Source organism: Oncorhynchus mykiss, chromosome 27 (assembly GCF_013265735.2).
Source record: "Oncorhynchus mykiss isolate Arlee chromosome 27, USDA_OmykA_1.1, whole genome shotgun sequence".
In the NCBI taxonomy this organism is placed as follows: Eukaryota; Metazoa; Chordata; class Actinopteri; order Salmoniformes; family Salmonidae; genus Oncorhynchus; species Oncorhynchus mykiss.
Genome location: NC_048591.1, coordinates 19686153 through 19700749, shown reverse-complemented (window position 1 = coordinate 19700749; position 14597 = coordinate 19686153). Strand labels below are relative to the sequence as shown.

The 14597-nt window shown below is 46.7% G+C and overlaps 1 protein-coding gene across 4 annotated transcripts in view; it reads left to right on the top strand.

Moving 5' to 3' along the window:
- Nucleotides 1-14597, top strand: part of LOC110507118 (LIM domain kinase 1) — an 83031-nt gene that overhangs the window by 25119 nt on the left and 43315 nt on the right. Inside the window, exon 1 of one of the 4 annotated variants that reach the window (XM_036964952.1) lies at nt 2792-2976. The exons of the other annotated variants lie outside the window; for them this stretch is intronic. Coding sequence (XP_036820847.1) covers nt 2879-2976 — 98 coding nt within the window. The 5' untranslated portion in view covers nt 2792-2878. Of the gene's footprint in view, nt 1-2791; nt 2977-14597 lie in introns of those variants that run through there. 4 annotated transcript variants of the gene reach the window in all.

Sequence of the window (14597 nt, the reverse complement as noted above, 5' to 3'; positions counted from 1 at the left end):
TTTCACACAGTCACAGTCCCGCGATAAGAGCTACAACACTAATATTTGCATAAACTCTTCATAGTTGTGTTCTGTGGGTGTCATCAAGTAGACTGGTAACCCATTTCATTGCTTCACATTCCAACCTTGTTTAACATTATCTAGTCTAAATATGGCATGATTCCACTGATTGTAAGTGTCGGCATCTCATTCAAAGAGATACTTTTATTATTCACAACACATAACCCGGTCGGGTCGAGCCTCACTAGCCAGATGAAGCTAGCTGGATACTTATAACGTTAGCTTTGGGCAACAGGCTTAAGTAGCTGGATAGCTATTTATTTTCATGAACTGAAGTTCAATTTCAATAGGCGAGGCAACGATTACCAGCTGCCTATAATTGGGAACCATACAAAACACCAACATAGAAATATTGAGCTAGAACACCCCCTAGTCACGCCCTGACCTACTACACCATAGAGAACCAAGGGCTCTCTATTGGCAGGGCGTGACAATATAGCCTTGCTATTGTTATTTTACTGCTGCTCTTTAATTATTATTATTTACATTTTTGGGGGGTATTTTTCTTAAAATTGCATTGTTGTTTAAGGGCTTGTAAGTAAACATTTCATTGTAAGGTCTACACATTTGATTTGAAAAGTGATGCATTCACTGTATGTAGCCATATACAGTATTTAAATGTTGTATTTATTTATTTATTTCACCTTTATTTAACCAGGTAGACCAGTTGAGAACAAGTTCTCATTTACAACTGCTACCTGTCCAAGATAAAGCAAAGCAGTGTGACACAAACAACACAGAGTTACACATGGGATAAACAAACGTACAGTCAATTACACAATAGAAAAAAATCTATATACAGTGTGTGCAAATGTAGTAAGATTAGGGAGGTAAGGCAATACATAGGCCATAGTGGCGAAATAATTACAATATTTACAAATGCAACAATTTATAACAGCTAGACTCACCTTAAAAGACTTTGACATCTCTGTGAAAGAGACACACTGTTAAAAGTGAAAATAAAAGCTTTACTCATTCAAGCTGAAATGCTTGAAAGCTAACATCAATCACATAGCCTTACTAGCGTAGCATTAGATTACGGTAGCTTTATTCTCTTGTTATCAACTTTGCGCTTTGCTTGCAGCTTCTCAAGGCCATGAAATGATTAAGGAGAGGGAAAGGAGGGTGAGAGAGAGGAGAGAAGGTTAGAGAGTGTCTTTGAGAGAGGGGGAGAGAGAGAAAACACTTGAAGTTTTCCTCCGTAGGAGAATCGAACCGTGCACTGCGTGATGCTGTTGGACTAGAATTCTGTTAAAGAGCCACAGTGAGTCAACACTTCTGCCTGATGCCTGCAGTCTGACAAGTGCCTAGTGACGGGGAGTGCAGTATGCCAGCAGGGGGTTTAGAGACAAGTGTTCTGTCTAGAACAAGGATTAAGGCTGTTTGCTGCATGGCCTTAGATGTCAGTGTGTTATTTCCCATATAACTGATGTAGTATAATTAAGCAATAAGGCCCGAGGGAGTGTGGTATATGCTTTTTAAGCACGACGCAATACAGAGTGCCTCGACAGCCCTTAGCCGGGGTATATTGGCCTTATATCACAAACCCCCGAGGTGCGTTATTACTATTATAAACTGTTTACCAACGTAATTACAGCCGTAAAAATAAGTGTTTTGTCATACATGTGATATACGATCTGATATGCCACGACTGTCAGCCAATCCGCATCAAAATCTCGAACCACCGAGTTTATAATGGGACTCATGTGACGTGATCTGTTTTAAATCATAACTAATGGATAGCACAGCAGATTAAATTCTTAACTACATAATGATGTATTATATAATATTGTATACTGTAACTGTAATGTATGGCTCTGGTAACTATTTACGTCACCCAATCGCTTCATTTGAAATGTGTTAGGCTCTATTGTCTCTCCCTCCTGACCATGCCACTGATGTGAAACTTTTGTGTTTTAAAAGTGGGGATTTTTTGCAGGGGGATCAGTAAGGAGCTGAGAAGCGTGACACCTAACCTTGAAACCTGAAGGGAGCAGTATGCGCTAGAACAGCATGCGTATCCTGATAGGACTGTTCTGTGTCCTGCCTATAACACTATCTCTCGGTGCTGCGGTAGCTACAAGGTTGCCCACAGAAGCTCTTAACAAAGAGACACCATTTCCTTTGTAAAGATCACCTGAGTTGTTAGGATTCCTATTAGGACACAGACTCCTCTTCAAGGATCATCTTAATTGGCTAAAGGAAATGTTATCTCCCTCTAAACCCTCACCTGATTCGCTGAGGGGCTTCTGTCTCTCTCCTCCATCCAAAATGGAATACCGGAGTCGCAGGAAAAGGTTGGTAAACTGAAAAGGGAGTGTGTTAGAAGGGTTTTAATCGATTGGAAAATGACCTTTCTGCCTGCCTATGGCATCTTTCTGGAATAGGAGATGGAAATGAGTAGAAAGAGTTAGGGAGATGGGGGACCATTTATTGAGTAGTATTGGCTATCCCACTGTGGTTGAATATGAGGAGCTGGTTGTAGCTAACTGACTGAGAAGCCAGTTGTATTTGACTGAGGGGCCAGCCGTCTGGCAGACAGAAGGATGAAGGGAGGTCAGACAGGAGGAGGGGGGATGGGAAAGGCTATGATGTCACAGGGTCACCACCACTCCCAACGGAAGCTGGGGGAGAGAGAGCAGGGACAGGAAACACGTGACTAAAAAAGAAAAAAGAGGCCCCAGAATGCAGCTTCAGCGTGAGAGAAAGAGAGAAAGGTATTCATGGTTGTGACAGTGCTGCTGTGGGGTGGTGTGGTTTGCAGTGACAGGTTTCCTCTTTACGCTATAGCCTATCGGGTCAATACGCTGCTGTTAAGATGAGCCTGTTTCCTGATTGTCATAGCAAGGCCTTGTCTCTGAAGGGAGACATGTCACGAAGGGACCAGCGATACAGGAATCGCATTAAGGGCAAGAAGTAAGTCCTTTTGTTGGATGGATGTACATAAAGGGCTAGGATGGGAAGTTATATGGTGCAGATTTGTGTGGCCTGTAGTGGACTCATTGGGGTACTTGGTTCCTCTTGGCTGTAGTTTATGAACTATGTTTCTGAATTTCTAAATGTTTTAATTGAAACAACTCGCAGTTAAGTCATGAATACCTTTCACTTGACTAGAGTTGGATGCATTTGCTTACTGATGGAGAAGTGATAGCAGATAGCATGTTGTTAGCATCGCAGACCTGACAGAAGGGTGGTTTGGGTGGGTCTGTGAAATATGTTAGGCCCGTTACAAGTTTCACTTCCTTATTTTTAAACCTTTAAAACTTCCATCTCCGCTTTTCTCACTTTCGTGACCAGAAATATTACAGATGGCTTATTCCAGAATGAATTTGATAAGTGCTTGTTAGGCTATGTGTTTATGAACTTAGACCATGTCTCTACTGTGCGTCCCTTTTATGTGACAGTATGTGTTTACAATCTCTGTTTGTTTGTCTACCACTCACCCAGTGTGCAGAAGTGTACATTGTTGAGTCTAGTACACATGTTGACTGTATTCAGGCTGTCACAGTACTGACTCTCCCTCACTCTGCCTGTGTCTCTCTAACTCACCATATCTGACTTTGATCATAACTCCCTGTCCACCCTAAGCATGATTTCCCAGCCTCTCAGCTGTTTGCAGTGTGTCAGGCCCAGTGAGTACACCACATTATGAATAAACTGGATTAGGGATGTAGAGAACCTTTCCTGTGTTCACTGACTCCAGCTTGTGTGTGTGTGTGCGTGCGTGTGCTGCCTTGTGTGAGTAGTCAGATACTGTACGCATGTTATTGAACGACAGCCAGACCATCTTAGGGGAAATTGTTCATCATTTATAAATAGTGGGTCCTATAATCACAAAGCTGTGAATGGGTGTGTTGTCTTCCATGGATTTTGGAGAATACTATGGTGAACTGTAGCTTATGAGTTATTCTTCATGCTTTCACACATTTTCACACATGTTGTGTAAACACTCTTTAGCGTTGTCACTTTCTCATCATATGATGCAAAATTAATAATACCAGCCAGATTTCTGTATTTTGTAAGTTATATATCTTGAAAACTTGATTGCTGACATGCAAAACATTTTGGGACTATATCAACAATGGACTAATGAAACAAATACCAAAAGATTGTTTTTTGGTGGAGTTCTCCTTTTATGTGTTACTGAGGTAGGCTAAGTTAGTTGTGGTAGGAATGTTCATAACGGTGATCATTTCCAAACTGTGTGCAGGAGCTTCCTCATTTGAATCACATCATACACTCTAATCCAACAGGTGCATTCCTTTTGAAGTAGACATGAATACTCAGATTAGGAGCTGAAACCTGATACATTTTATTTCACCTTCATTTAACCAGGGAGGCCAGTTGAGAACTAGTTCTCATTTACAACTGTGACCTGGCCATGATAAAGCAAAGCAGTGTGACAAAAACAACACAGTTACACAAAGGGTAAAGAAAACGTACAGTCAATAACACAATAGAAAAATCTATGTACAGTGTGTGCAAATGCAGTAAGATTAGGGAGGTAAGGCAATAAATAGGACATAGAGGTGAAATAATTACAATTTAACATTAACACTGGAGTGATAGATGTGCAGATGATGATGTGCAAGTAGAGATACTGGGGTGCAAAAGAGCAAAAAATAAATACAAATATGGGGGATGAGGTAGTTGGGTGGGCTATTTACAGATGGGCTGTGTACAGGTGCAGTGATCGGTAAGCTGCTCTGACAGCTGATGCGTAAAGTTAGTGAGGGAGATAAAAGTCTCCAGCTTCAGGGATTTTTGCAATTCGTTCCAGTCATTGGCTGTAGAGAATTGGAAGGAAAGAAGGCCAAAGGAGGTGTTGGCTTTGGGGATGACCAGTGAAATATACCTGCTGGAGCGCATGCTATGGGTGGGTGTTGCTATGGTGAGCTGAGATAAGGTGGGGCTTTACCGTGCAAAGACGTATAGATGACCTGGAGCCAGTGGGTTTGGCGACGAATATGTAGCGAGGGCCAGCCAACGAGAGCATGCAGGTCGCAGTGGTGGGTAGTATATGGGGCTTTGGTGACAAAACGGATGGCACTGTGATAGACTATATCCAATTTGCTGAGTAGAGTGTTGGAGGCTATTTTGTAAATGACATCGCCGAAGTCAAGGATCGGTAGGATAGTCAGTTTTACGAGGATGTGTTTAGCAGCATGAGTGAAGGAGTCTTTGTTGCGAAATAGGAAGCCGATTCTAGATTTAATTTGGATTGGAGATGCTTAATGTGAGTCTGGAAGGAGAGTTTACAGTCTAACCAGACACCTAGGTATTTGTAGTTGTCCACAAATTCTAAGTCATAACCGTCCAGAGTAGTGATGCTAGTCTGGTGGGCGGGTGCAGGCAGCAATCGGTTGAAGAGCATGCTTTTAGTTTTACTAACATTTAACTGCAGTTGGAGACCATGGAAGGAGTGTTGCATGGCATTGAAGCTCGTTTGGAGGTTTGTTAACACTGTGTCCAAAGAAGGGCCAGAAGTATACAGAATGGTGTCTCCTGCGTAAAGGTGGCTCAGATAATCACCAGCAGCAAGAGCGACATCATTGATGTATACAGAGAAAAGAGTCGGCCCGAGAATTGAACCCGGTGGCACCCCCATTGAGACTGCCAGAGGTCTGGACAACAGGCCCTCCGATTTGACACACTGAACTCTATCAGAGAAGTAGTTGGTGAACCAGGCGAGGCAGTCATGTTGAGAAACCAAGGCTATTGAGTCTGTCGATAAGAATGCTTTGATTGACAGAGTCTAAAACCTTGGCCAGGCCGATGAAGACAACTGCACAGTACTGTCTTTTATCGATGGCGGTTATGATATAGGACCTTGAGTGTGGCTGAGGTGCACCCATGACCAGCTCGGAAACCAGATTGCATAGTGGAGAATGTACAGTGGGATTCTAAATGGTCGCTGATCTGTTTGTTAACTTGGCTTTCGAAGACTTTAGAAAGGCAGGGCAGGATGGATATATGTCTACAACAGTTTGGGTCTAGAGTGTCACCCCCTTGCCACGGGATGACCGTGGCAGCTTTACAATCTTTAGGGATCTCAGACGATACAAAAGAGGTTGACCAGGCTAGAAATAGGGGTTGCAACAATTTTGGCAGATAATTTTAGAGAGGATGCAGATTGTCTAGCTCAGCTGATTTGTAGGGGTCCAGATTTCAGAACATCAGCTATCTGGATTTAGGTGAAGGAGAAGCAGGGGGTGGCTTGGGCAATACGCTGCGGGGGGTGCAGAGCTGTTGGCCGGGGTATCGGTAGCCAGGTGGAAAGCTGGGTAGCCAAGTGGGAGCTATTTGATGCTAATGCAGTACACCACAGGATGTTTTTGTGCTGGTCAAGTGCAGTCAAGTCTGGAGTGAACCAAAGGCTATATCTGTTCTTAGTTCTACATTTTTTGAATGGGGCATGCTTTTTTAAGGTGGTGAGGAAAGCACTTTTAAAGAACAACCAGGCATCCTCTACTGACGGGATGGGATCAATATCCTTCCAGGATACCCGGGCCAGGTCGATTAGAAAGGCCTGCTCGCTGAAGTGTTTTAGGGAGCGTTTGACAGTGATGTGGGGTGTCGTTTGACCGCAGACCCATTACGAACGCATGCAATGAGGCAGTGATCGCTGAGATCCTAGTTGAAGACAGCAGAGGTGTATTTAGAGGGCAAGTTGGTCAGGATGATATCTATGAGGGTGCCCATGATTACGGATTTAGGGTTGTACCTGGTAGGTTACTTGATCATTTGTGTGAGATTGAGGGCATCTAGTTTAGTTTGTAGGATGGCCGGGGTGTTAAGCTTATCCCAGTTTATGTCACCTAACAGTACGAACTCTGAAGATAGATGGGGGGCAATCAATTCACATATGGTGTTCAGGGCTCAGCTGGGGGCTGAGGGGGGTCTATAACAAGCGGCAAAAGTGAGAGACTTATTTCTGGAAAGGTGGATTTTTAAAAGTAGAAGCTCGAGCTGTTTGGCACAGACCTGGATAGTATGACAGAACTCTGTGGGGAGATATCGAGTAAAGGAGAAAGGGGAATGACTTTTAAAGGGGTGACTGTTACGGTGCGTGAATGAGGACCCAAAAGCGAATTAACGTAAACAGAGCTTCTTTAATAACAAAACAAACGTAGGCTCAGATGGACCGGCAGATTCCGACAGGACAGGACAAGGTTGCAGCAAACATGACGATAGTCTGGTTCAGGCATGAATAACACAAACAAGAATCCGACAAAGACAGGAGCAGGAACAGAGAGAGATATAGAGGACTAATCAGAGGGAAAAAGGGAACAGGTGGGAAAAGGGGTGACGAGGTAGTTAGGAGGAGACAAGGAACAGCTGGGGGAAAGAGGAGGAGAAAAGGTAACCTAATAACGACCAGCAGAGGGAGACAGGGTGAAGGGAAAGGACAGAAACAAGACACAACATGACAATACATGACAGTACCCCCCCACTCACCGAGCGCCTCCTGGCGCACTCGAGGAGGAAACCTGGCGGCAACGGAGAAAATCCTCGATCAGCGCACGGTCCAGCACGTCCCGAGAGGGAACCCAACTCCTCTCCTCAGGACCGTACCCCTCCCAATCCTCCCACTCTACTAGGTACTGATGACCACGGCCCCGAGGACGCATGTCCAAAACCCTACGGACCCTGTAGATGGGTGCGCCCTCGACAAGGATGGGGGGGGGGGGGGGGAAGACGAGCGGGGGCGCGAAGAACGGGCTTGATACAGGAGACATGGAAGACCGGGTGGACGCGACGAAGATATCGCGGAAGAAGAAGTCGAACTGCGACAGGATTAATGATCTGAGAAATACGGAACGGACCAATGAACCGCGGGGTCAACTTGCGAGAAGCGGTCTTAAGGGGAAGGTTCTGAGTGGAGAGCCAAACTCTCTGACCGCGACAATATCTAGGACTCTTAGTTCTACGCTTATTAGCAGCCCTCACAGTCTGCGCCCTATAACGGCAAAGTGCAGACCTGACCCTCTTCCAGGTGCGCTCGCAACGTTGGACAAAAGCCTGAGCGGAGGGGACGCTGGACTCGGCGAACTGAGATGAGAACAGCGGAGGCTGGTACCCGAGGCTACTCTGAAAAGGAGATAGCCCGGTCGCAGACGAAGGAAGCGAGTTGTGGGCGTATTCTGCCCAGGGGAGCTGTTCTGACCAAGACGCAGGGTTGCGAAAAGAAAGACTGCGTAAGATGCGACCAATAGTCTGATTGGCCCGTTCTGCTTGACCGTTAGACTGGGGGTGAAAGCCGGAAGAGAGACTGACGGAAGCCCCAATCAAACGGCAAAACTCCCTCCAAAATTGAGACGTGAATTGCGGACCTCTGTCCGAAACGACGTCTGACGGAAGGCCATGAATTCTGAAAACATTCTCGATGATGATTTGTGCCGTCTCTTTAGCAGAAGGAAGCTTAGCAAGGGGAATAAAATGAGCCGCCTTAGAGAACCTGTCGACAACCGTAAGAATAACAGTCTTCCCCGCTGACGAAGGCAGTCCGGTGACAAAATCTAAGGCGATGTGAGACCACGGTCGAGAGGGAATGGGAAGCGGCCTGAGACGGCCGGCAGGAGGGGAGTTACCGGACTTAGTCTGCACGCAGACCGAACAAGCAGCCACGAAGCGACGCGTGTCATGCTCCCGGGTGGGCCACCAAAAACGCTGGCGAATGGAAGCAAGCGTACCCCGAACGCCAGGATGGCCGGCTAACTTGGCAGAGTGAGCCCACTGAAGAACGGCCAGACGAGTAGGAACGGGAACGAAAAGAAGGTTCCTAGGACAAGCGCGCGGCGACGGAGTTTGAGTGAGTGCTTGCTTTACCTGCCTCTCAATTCCCCAGACCGTCAACCCGACAACACGCCCCTCAGGGAGAATCCCCTCGGGGTCAGTGGAGGCTACTGAAGAACTGAAGAGACGAGATAAAGCATCAGGCTTGGTGTTCTTAGAGCCCGGACGATAAGAAATCACGAACTCGAAACGAGCGAAAAACAGCGCCCAGCGCGCCTGATGCGCATTAAGTCGTTTGGCAGAACGGATGTACTCAAGGTTCCTATGGTCAGTCCAAACGACAAAAGGAACGGTCGACCCCTCCAACCACTGTCGCCATTCGCCTAGGGCTAAGCGGATGGCGAGCAGTTCGCGGTTTCCCACATCATAGTTACGTTCCGACGGCGACAGGCGATGAGAAAAATACGCGCAAGGGTGGACCTTGTCGTCAGAGAGGGAGCGCTGAGAAAGAATGGCTCCCACGCCCACCTCTGACGCGTCAACCTCGACAACGAACTGTCTAGTGACGTCAGGTGTAACAAGGATAGGTGCGGATGTAAAACGATTCTTGAGGAGATCAAAAGCTCCCTGGGCGGAAACGGACCACTTAAAGCACGTCTTGACAGAAGTAAGGGCTGTGAGAGGAGCTGCCACCTGACCGAAATTACGGATGAAACGACGATAGAAGTTCGCGAAGCCGAGAAAGCGCTGCAGCTCGACGCGTGACTTAGGGACGGGCCAATCAATGACAGCTTGGACCTTAGCGGGATCCATCTTAATGCCTTCAGCGGAAATAACAGAACCGAGAAATGTGACGGAGGAGGCATGAAAAGAGCACTTCTCAGCCTTCACAAAAAGACAATTCTCTAAAAGGCGCTGGAGAACACGTCGAACGTGCTGAACATGAATCTGGAGTGACGGTGAAAAAATCAGGATATCGTCAAGGTAAACGAAAACAAAGATGTTCAGCATGTCTCTCAGGACATCATTGACTAATGCCTGAAAGACAGCTGGAGCGTTAGCGAGGCCGAAAGGAAGAACCCGGTATTCAAAGTGCCCTAACGGAGTGTTAAACGCCGTCTTCCACTCGTCCCCCTCCCTGATGCGCACGAGATGGTAAGCGTTACGAAGGTCCAACTTAGTGAAAAACCTGGCTCCCTGCAGGATCTCGAAGGCTGAAGACATAAGAGGAAGCGGATAACGATTCTTCACTGTTATGTCATTCAGCCCTCGATAATCTATGCAGGGGCGCAGGGACCCGTCCTTCTTCTTAACAAAAAAAAACCCCGCTCCGGCGGGAGAGGAGGAGGGGACTATGGTACCGGCGGCAAGAGCTACAGACAAATAATCTTCGAGAGCCTTACGTTCGGGAGCCGACAGAGAGTATAGTCTACCCCGGGGGGGAGTGGTTCCCGGAAGGAGATCAATACTACAATCATACGACCGGTGTGGGGGAAGAGAGGTGGCCCTGGACCGACTGAACACCGTGCGCAGATCGTGATATTCCTCCGGCACCCCTGTCAAATCACCAGGCTCCTCCTGTGAAGAAGAGACAGAGGAAACAGGAGGGATAGCAGACATTAAACATTTCACATGACAAGAGACGTTCCAGGAGAGGATAGAATTACTAGACCAATTAATGGAAGGATTATGACAAACTAGCCAGGGATGGCCCAAAACAACAGGTGTAAAAGGTGAACGAAAAATTAAAAAAGAAATGGTTTCGCTATGATTACCAGAAACAGTGAGGGTTAAAGGTAGCGTCTCACGCTGAATCCTGGGGAGAGGACTACCATCCAGGGCGAACAAGGCCGTGGACTCCCTTAACTGTCTGAGAGGAATGTCATGTTCCCGAGCCCAGGTCTCGTCCATAAAACAGCCCTCCGCCCCAGAGTCTATTAAGGCACTGCAGGAAGCTGACGAACCGGTCCAGCGTAGATGGACCGACAAGGTAGTGCAGGATCTTGAAGGAGAGACAGGAGTAGTAGCGCTCACCAGTAGCCCTCCGCTTACTGATGAGCTCTGGCTTTTACTGGACATGAAGTGACAAAATGACCAGCAGAACCGCAATAGAGACAGAGGCGGTTGGTGATTCTCCGTTCCCTCTCCTTAGTCGAGATGCGGATACCTCCCAGCTGCATAGGCTCAGCACCCGAGCCGGCAGAGGAAGATGGTAGTGATGCGGAGAGGGGGGCAACGGAGAACGCGAGCTCCTTTCCACGAGCTCGGTGACGAAGATCAACCCGTCGCTCAATGCGAATAGCGAGTTCAATCAAGGAATCCACGCTGGAAGGAACCTCCCGGGAGAGAATCTCATCCTTTACCTCTGCGCGGAGACCCTCCAGAAAACGAGCGAGCAAAGCCGGCTCGTTCCAGCCACTGGAGGCAGCAAGAGTGCGAAACTCAATAGAGTAGTCTGTTATGGATCGATTACCTTGACATAGGGAAGACAGGGCCCTGGAAGCCTCCTCCCCAAAAACAGATCGATCAAAAACCCGTATCATCTCCTCCTTAAAGTCCTGATACTGGTTAGTACACTCAGCCCTTGCCTCCCAGATTGCTGTGCCCCACTCACGAGCCCGTCCAGTAAGGAGAGATATGACGTAGGCGACACGAGCAGTGCTCCTGGAGTAAGTGTTGGGCTGGAGAGAAAGCACAATATCACACTGGGTGAGGAACGAGCGGCATTCAGTGGGCTCCCCAGAGTAACACGGCGGGTTATTGATTCTGGGCTCCGGAGATTCGAAAGCCCTGGAAGTGGCCGGTGGATCGAGGCGGAGATGGTGAACCTGTTCTGAGAGGTTGGAGACTTGGGTGGCCAGGGTCTCAACGGCATGTCGAGCAGCAGACAATTCCTGCTCGTGTCTGCCTAGCATCGCTCCCTGGATCTCGACGGCTGAGTGGAGAGGATCCGAAGTCGCTGGGTCCATTCTTGGTCGGATTCTTCTGTTACGGTGCGTGAATGAGGACCCAAAAGCGAATTAACGTAAACAGAGCTTCTTTAATAACAAAACAAACGTAGGCTCAGATGGACCGGCAGATTCCGACAGGACAGGACAAGGTTGCAGCAAACATGACGATAGTCTGGTTCAGGCATGAATAACACAAACAAGAATCCGACAAAGACAGGAGCAGGAACAGAGAGAGATATAGAGGACTAATCAGAGGGAAAAAGGGAACAGGTGGGAAAAGGGGTGACGAGGTAGTTAGGAGGAGACAAGGAACAGCTGGGGGAAAGAGGAGGAGAAAAGGTAACCTAATAACGACCAGCAGAGGGAGACAGGGTGAAGGGAAAGGACAGAAACAAGACACAACATGACAATACATGACAGTGACACTGGGTGCTTCTCTTTTCTACTCCCTCCTTCCCCTCTTTCCTTTCTTCCTCTTCATCCTCCATCACTCTATCAACATTTTCTTTCTTCTCCTCTCCTCAAATTTATCGTCCATCATTCCATCACTCTTTCTCTCCTCTTCTGCCGTTACTCTATTTGTCCTTGAGGAGCTTGTAGGGGTCAGAGACACCGTCTGTTTCCTTTCTCTGGCTTTGCTCACCTAAATATATTATATTAGTCCAGAGCAAATTTCAAATGAATTCTTTGGTTAGCTTTTGGCTTATCTCCTAGCCCAGGCCTAGCTTGCCACACAGTTCTTATCTAGTTGGACAATGGCTAGGTTTGGCAGTTGCAGTTGGGTATTCTTAGGGCTCTGGTTATGGCTATGGCTCAGGGCTAGCTTGCCAGAAAGCTCCTTATAAAATGATCGACTTCAGGAACTCATCTGGTTTGTGGATTTAAAGATTATAGAGAAAATGTGGTGCAGGTTTATTTCTCCCCCCCATTTTTAGACTGAGGTCAGTGACTGACACACTGTCTCTGTTCTGTCTCCAGAACCAAGGACACACAGTGCAGTTTAATTAAGTATTTTTGCAAACCGACTGCAACGTTCCATTGTTAATCTGAGACGATGACATTTGCAAAGGAAAGGGGACATGTACATGTAGGTTCAAACTCCCGAGCTTTATACCTTTGACCTCAATAAAAGCCTTTAATCAGACTTTCAGAAATTATATTTCACCTCCATTTTCTCAATGTATATAGAATGTATTCACTATTTCACTCCTACACTTTTTCATTCACTGTACCAGTTATATCAGTCCAACAGTGTCCAAAATCCAGGACTCAAAATGTTTGTATGCTGAACTGAATAGATAAATAGATTTTATTTGACAATTTAAAAACACAACTCTAGCTGCACAAGTGGATACACTGTATTTGAAATATTTGAGGATAACACAAAAAGTTGTACAACTTCTTCTATGCGTTGTGGTCCTCTGAACAGTGACTATTCACTGATGCTAGGACAGAACCACAGCCAATGTTGTTGGGCCCCTGATAGTCTCCATCACTCATGTCTTGTTTTTCCCGTGGTCATGGAACATTGGAGAATGAACTTCTCTTTTTCCAGTCCAGTCTGCCCCAGACAGACAGAATGTGCATAGATAGCCGTGCTGAAAGCCAGACAGAGACAGGGCTTAGCGAGCACAAAGGAATCTGCCTCCATCTACACTATTCACCCCACAGCCTACAGCCACCACATGGCTCAACAAAGCTCCGTTACCTGCCATGCCCCTGCTCAATAGACCAATAGACTGCCGGTGCTACAACAAAAACTGTTCACCATTGACAAAAGCGTTCAGCAGCCATCTTAGATCTGAACCCAGCCAACCAGCTACTGTGTTAAAAATGCACAGACTAGCTTTCCCCTGCTCTTTTTGTTCTTGAGAGCTGCAGACAACAAAAACACAGGGATGGCTGAGTCCGGCACTGAGGGGGTTAATGCCGGCTCTTTACTGAGCTTGCAATTGCGAGGGGAGGGGGTTCGACCTGCGTCTGATTGGCTGTGGGATTTCCTGGGAGGATTTGAAAACACCCAATGGGGAGGGGCCACTAAGATAATGAGGTCATGCTTTTTCTTGGGAGTGACATCAAGGGCTTGGGGGTCTGGGGAGACAGCAACGAAGGAATGATAAAAAAAGATTGGAATGATAATAAAGGGGTGCAGAGAGGGGGGAGTTGGTTGGGATCGTGATAAATGTGTCTCATTTTGTGGGTTGCTCTCTCTCTTTCTGCACCAATAATGCACATCCTTACCTCACTACACATCCGTATACTACTTAGTAGTAGGGAAATCCTTACATCCATCCTAATCATCTCACTGTAGAATCTACTCTATTCCCAGCGCGCAAATATTGTTTAAATTATGTTATTATCAGAACTGGTTTTAATCTTGTTGTAATCTGCTGAATTCCCTTTCCCCTGTCTGGTTGGGGAAATGTAACATTTTATTTTGTTCCACTGAGGAAGATTTGTAGGAAAACTTTGCCTCCTGCCAGGAATTCCCCCCTCTATTCCTGTCTCGGTATTCCCTTCCAGTGGGATAGTCACTGGCTTGTTGACAAGATGCGAACAGGAGAGGGGTCTCCCTGGTCTCCCTGACGCTATCGTTTCCTCAACTTGTTTTCCATTACATACTCTAACGCTCTCACTTTCTCTCTCTGTATATCTTTCACTATCTCTCTCGCTCTTTCTCTGTATATCTTTATCTCTCTCGCTCTTTCTCTCACTCTCTTTCTTCTCTCTATGCATTTCTCCTCTGGCCTCTTCTTTATCTCTCCCTCTCTCTCTCTCTCTCTCTCTCTCTCTCTCTCTCGCTCTCTCTCTCACGCTCTGCCTTCATCTGCCCTCTCACTCTTTCTGTCT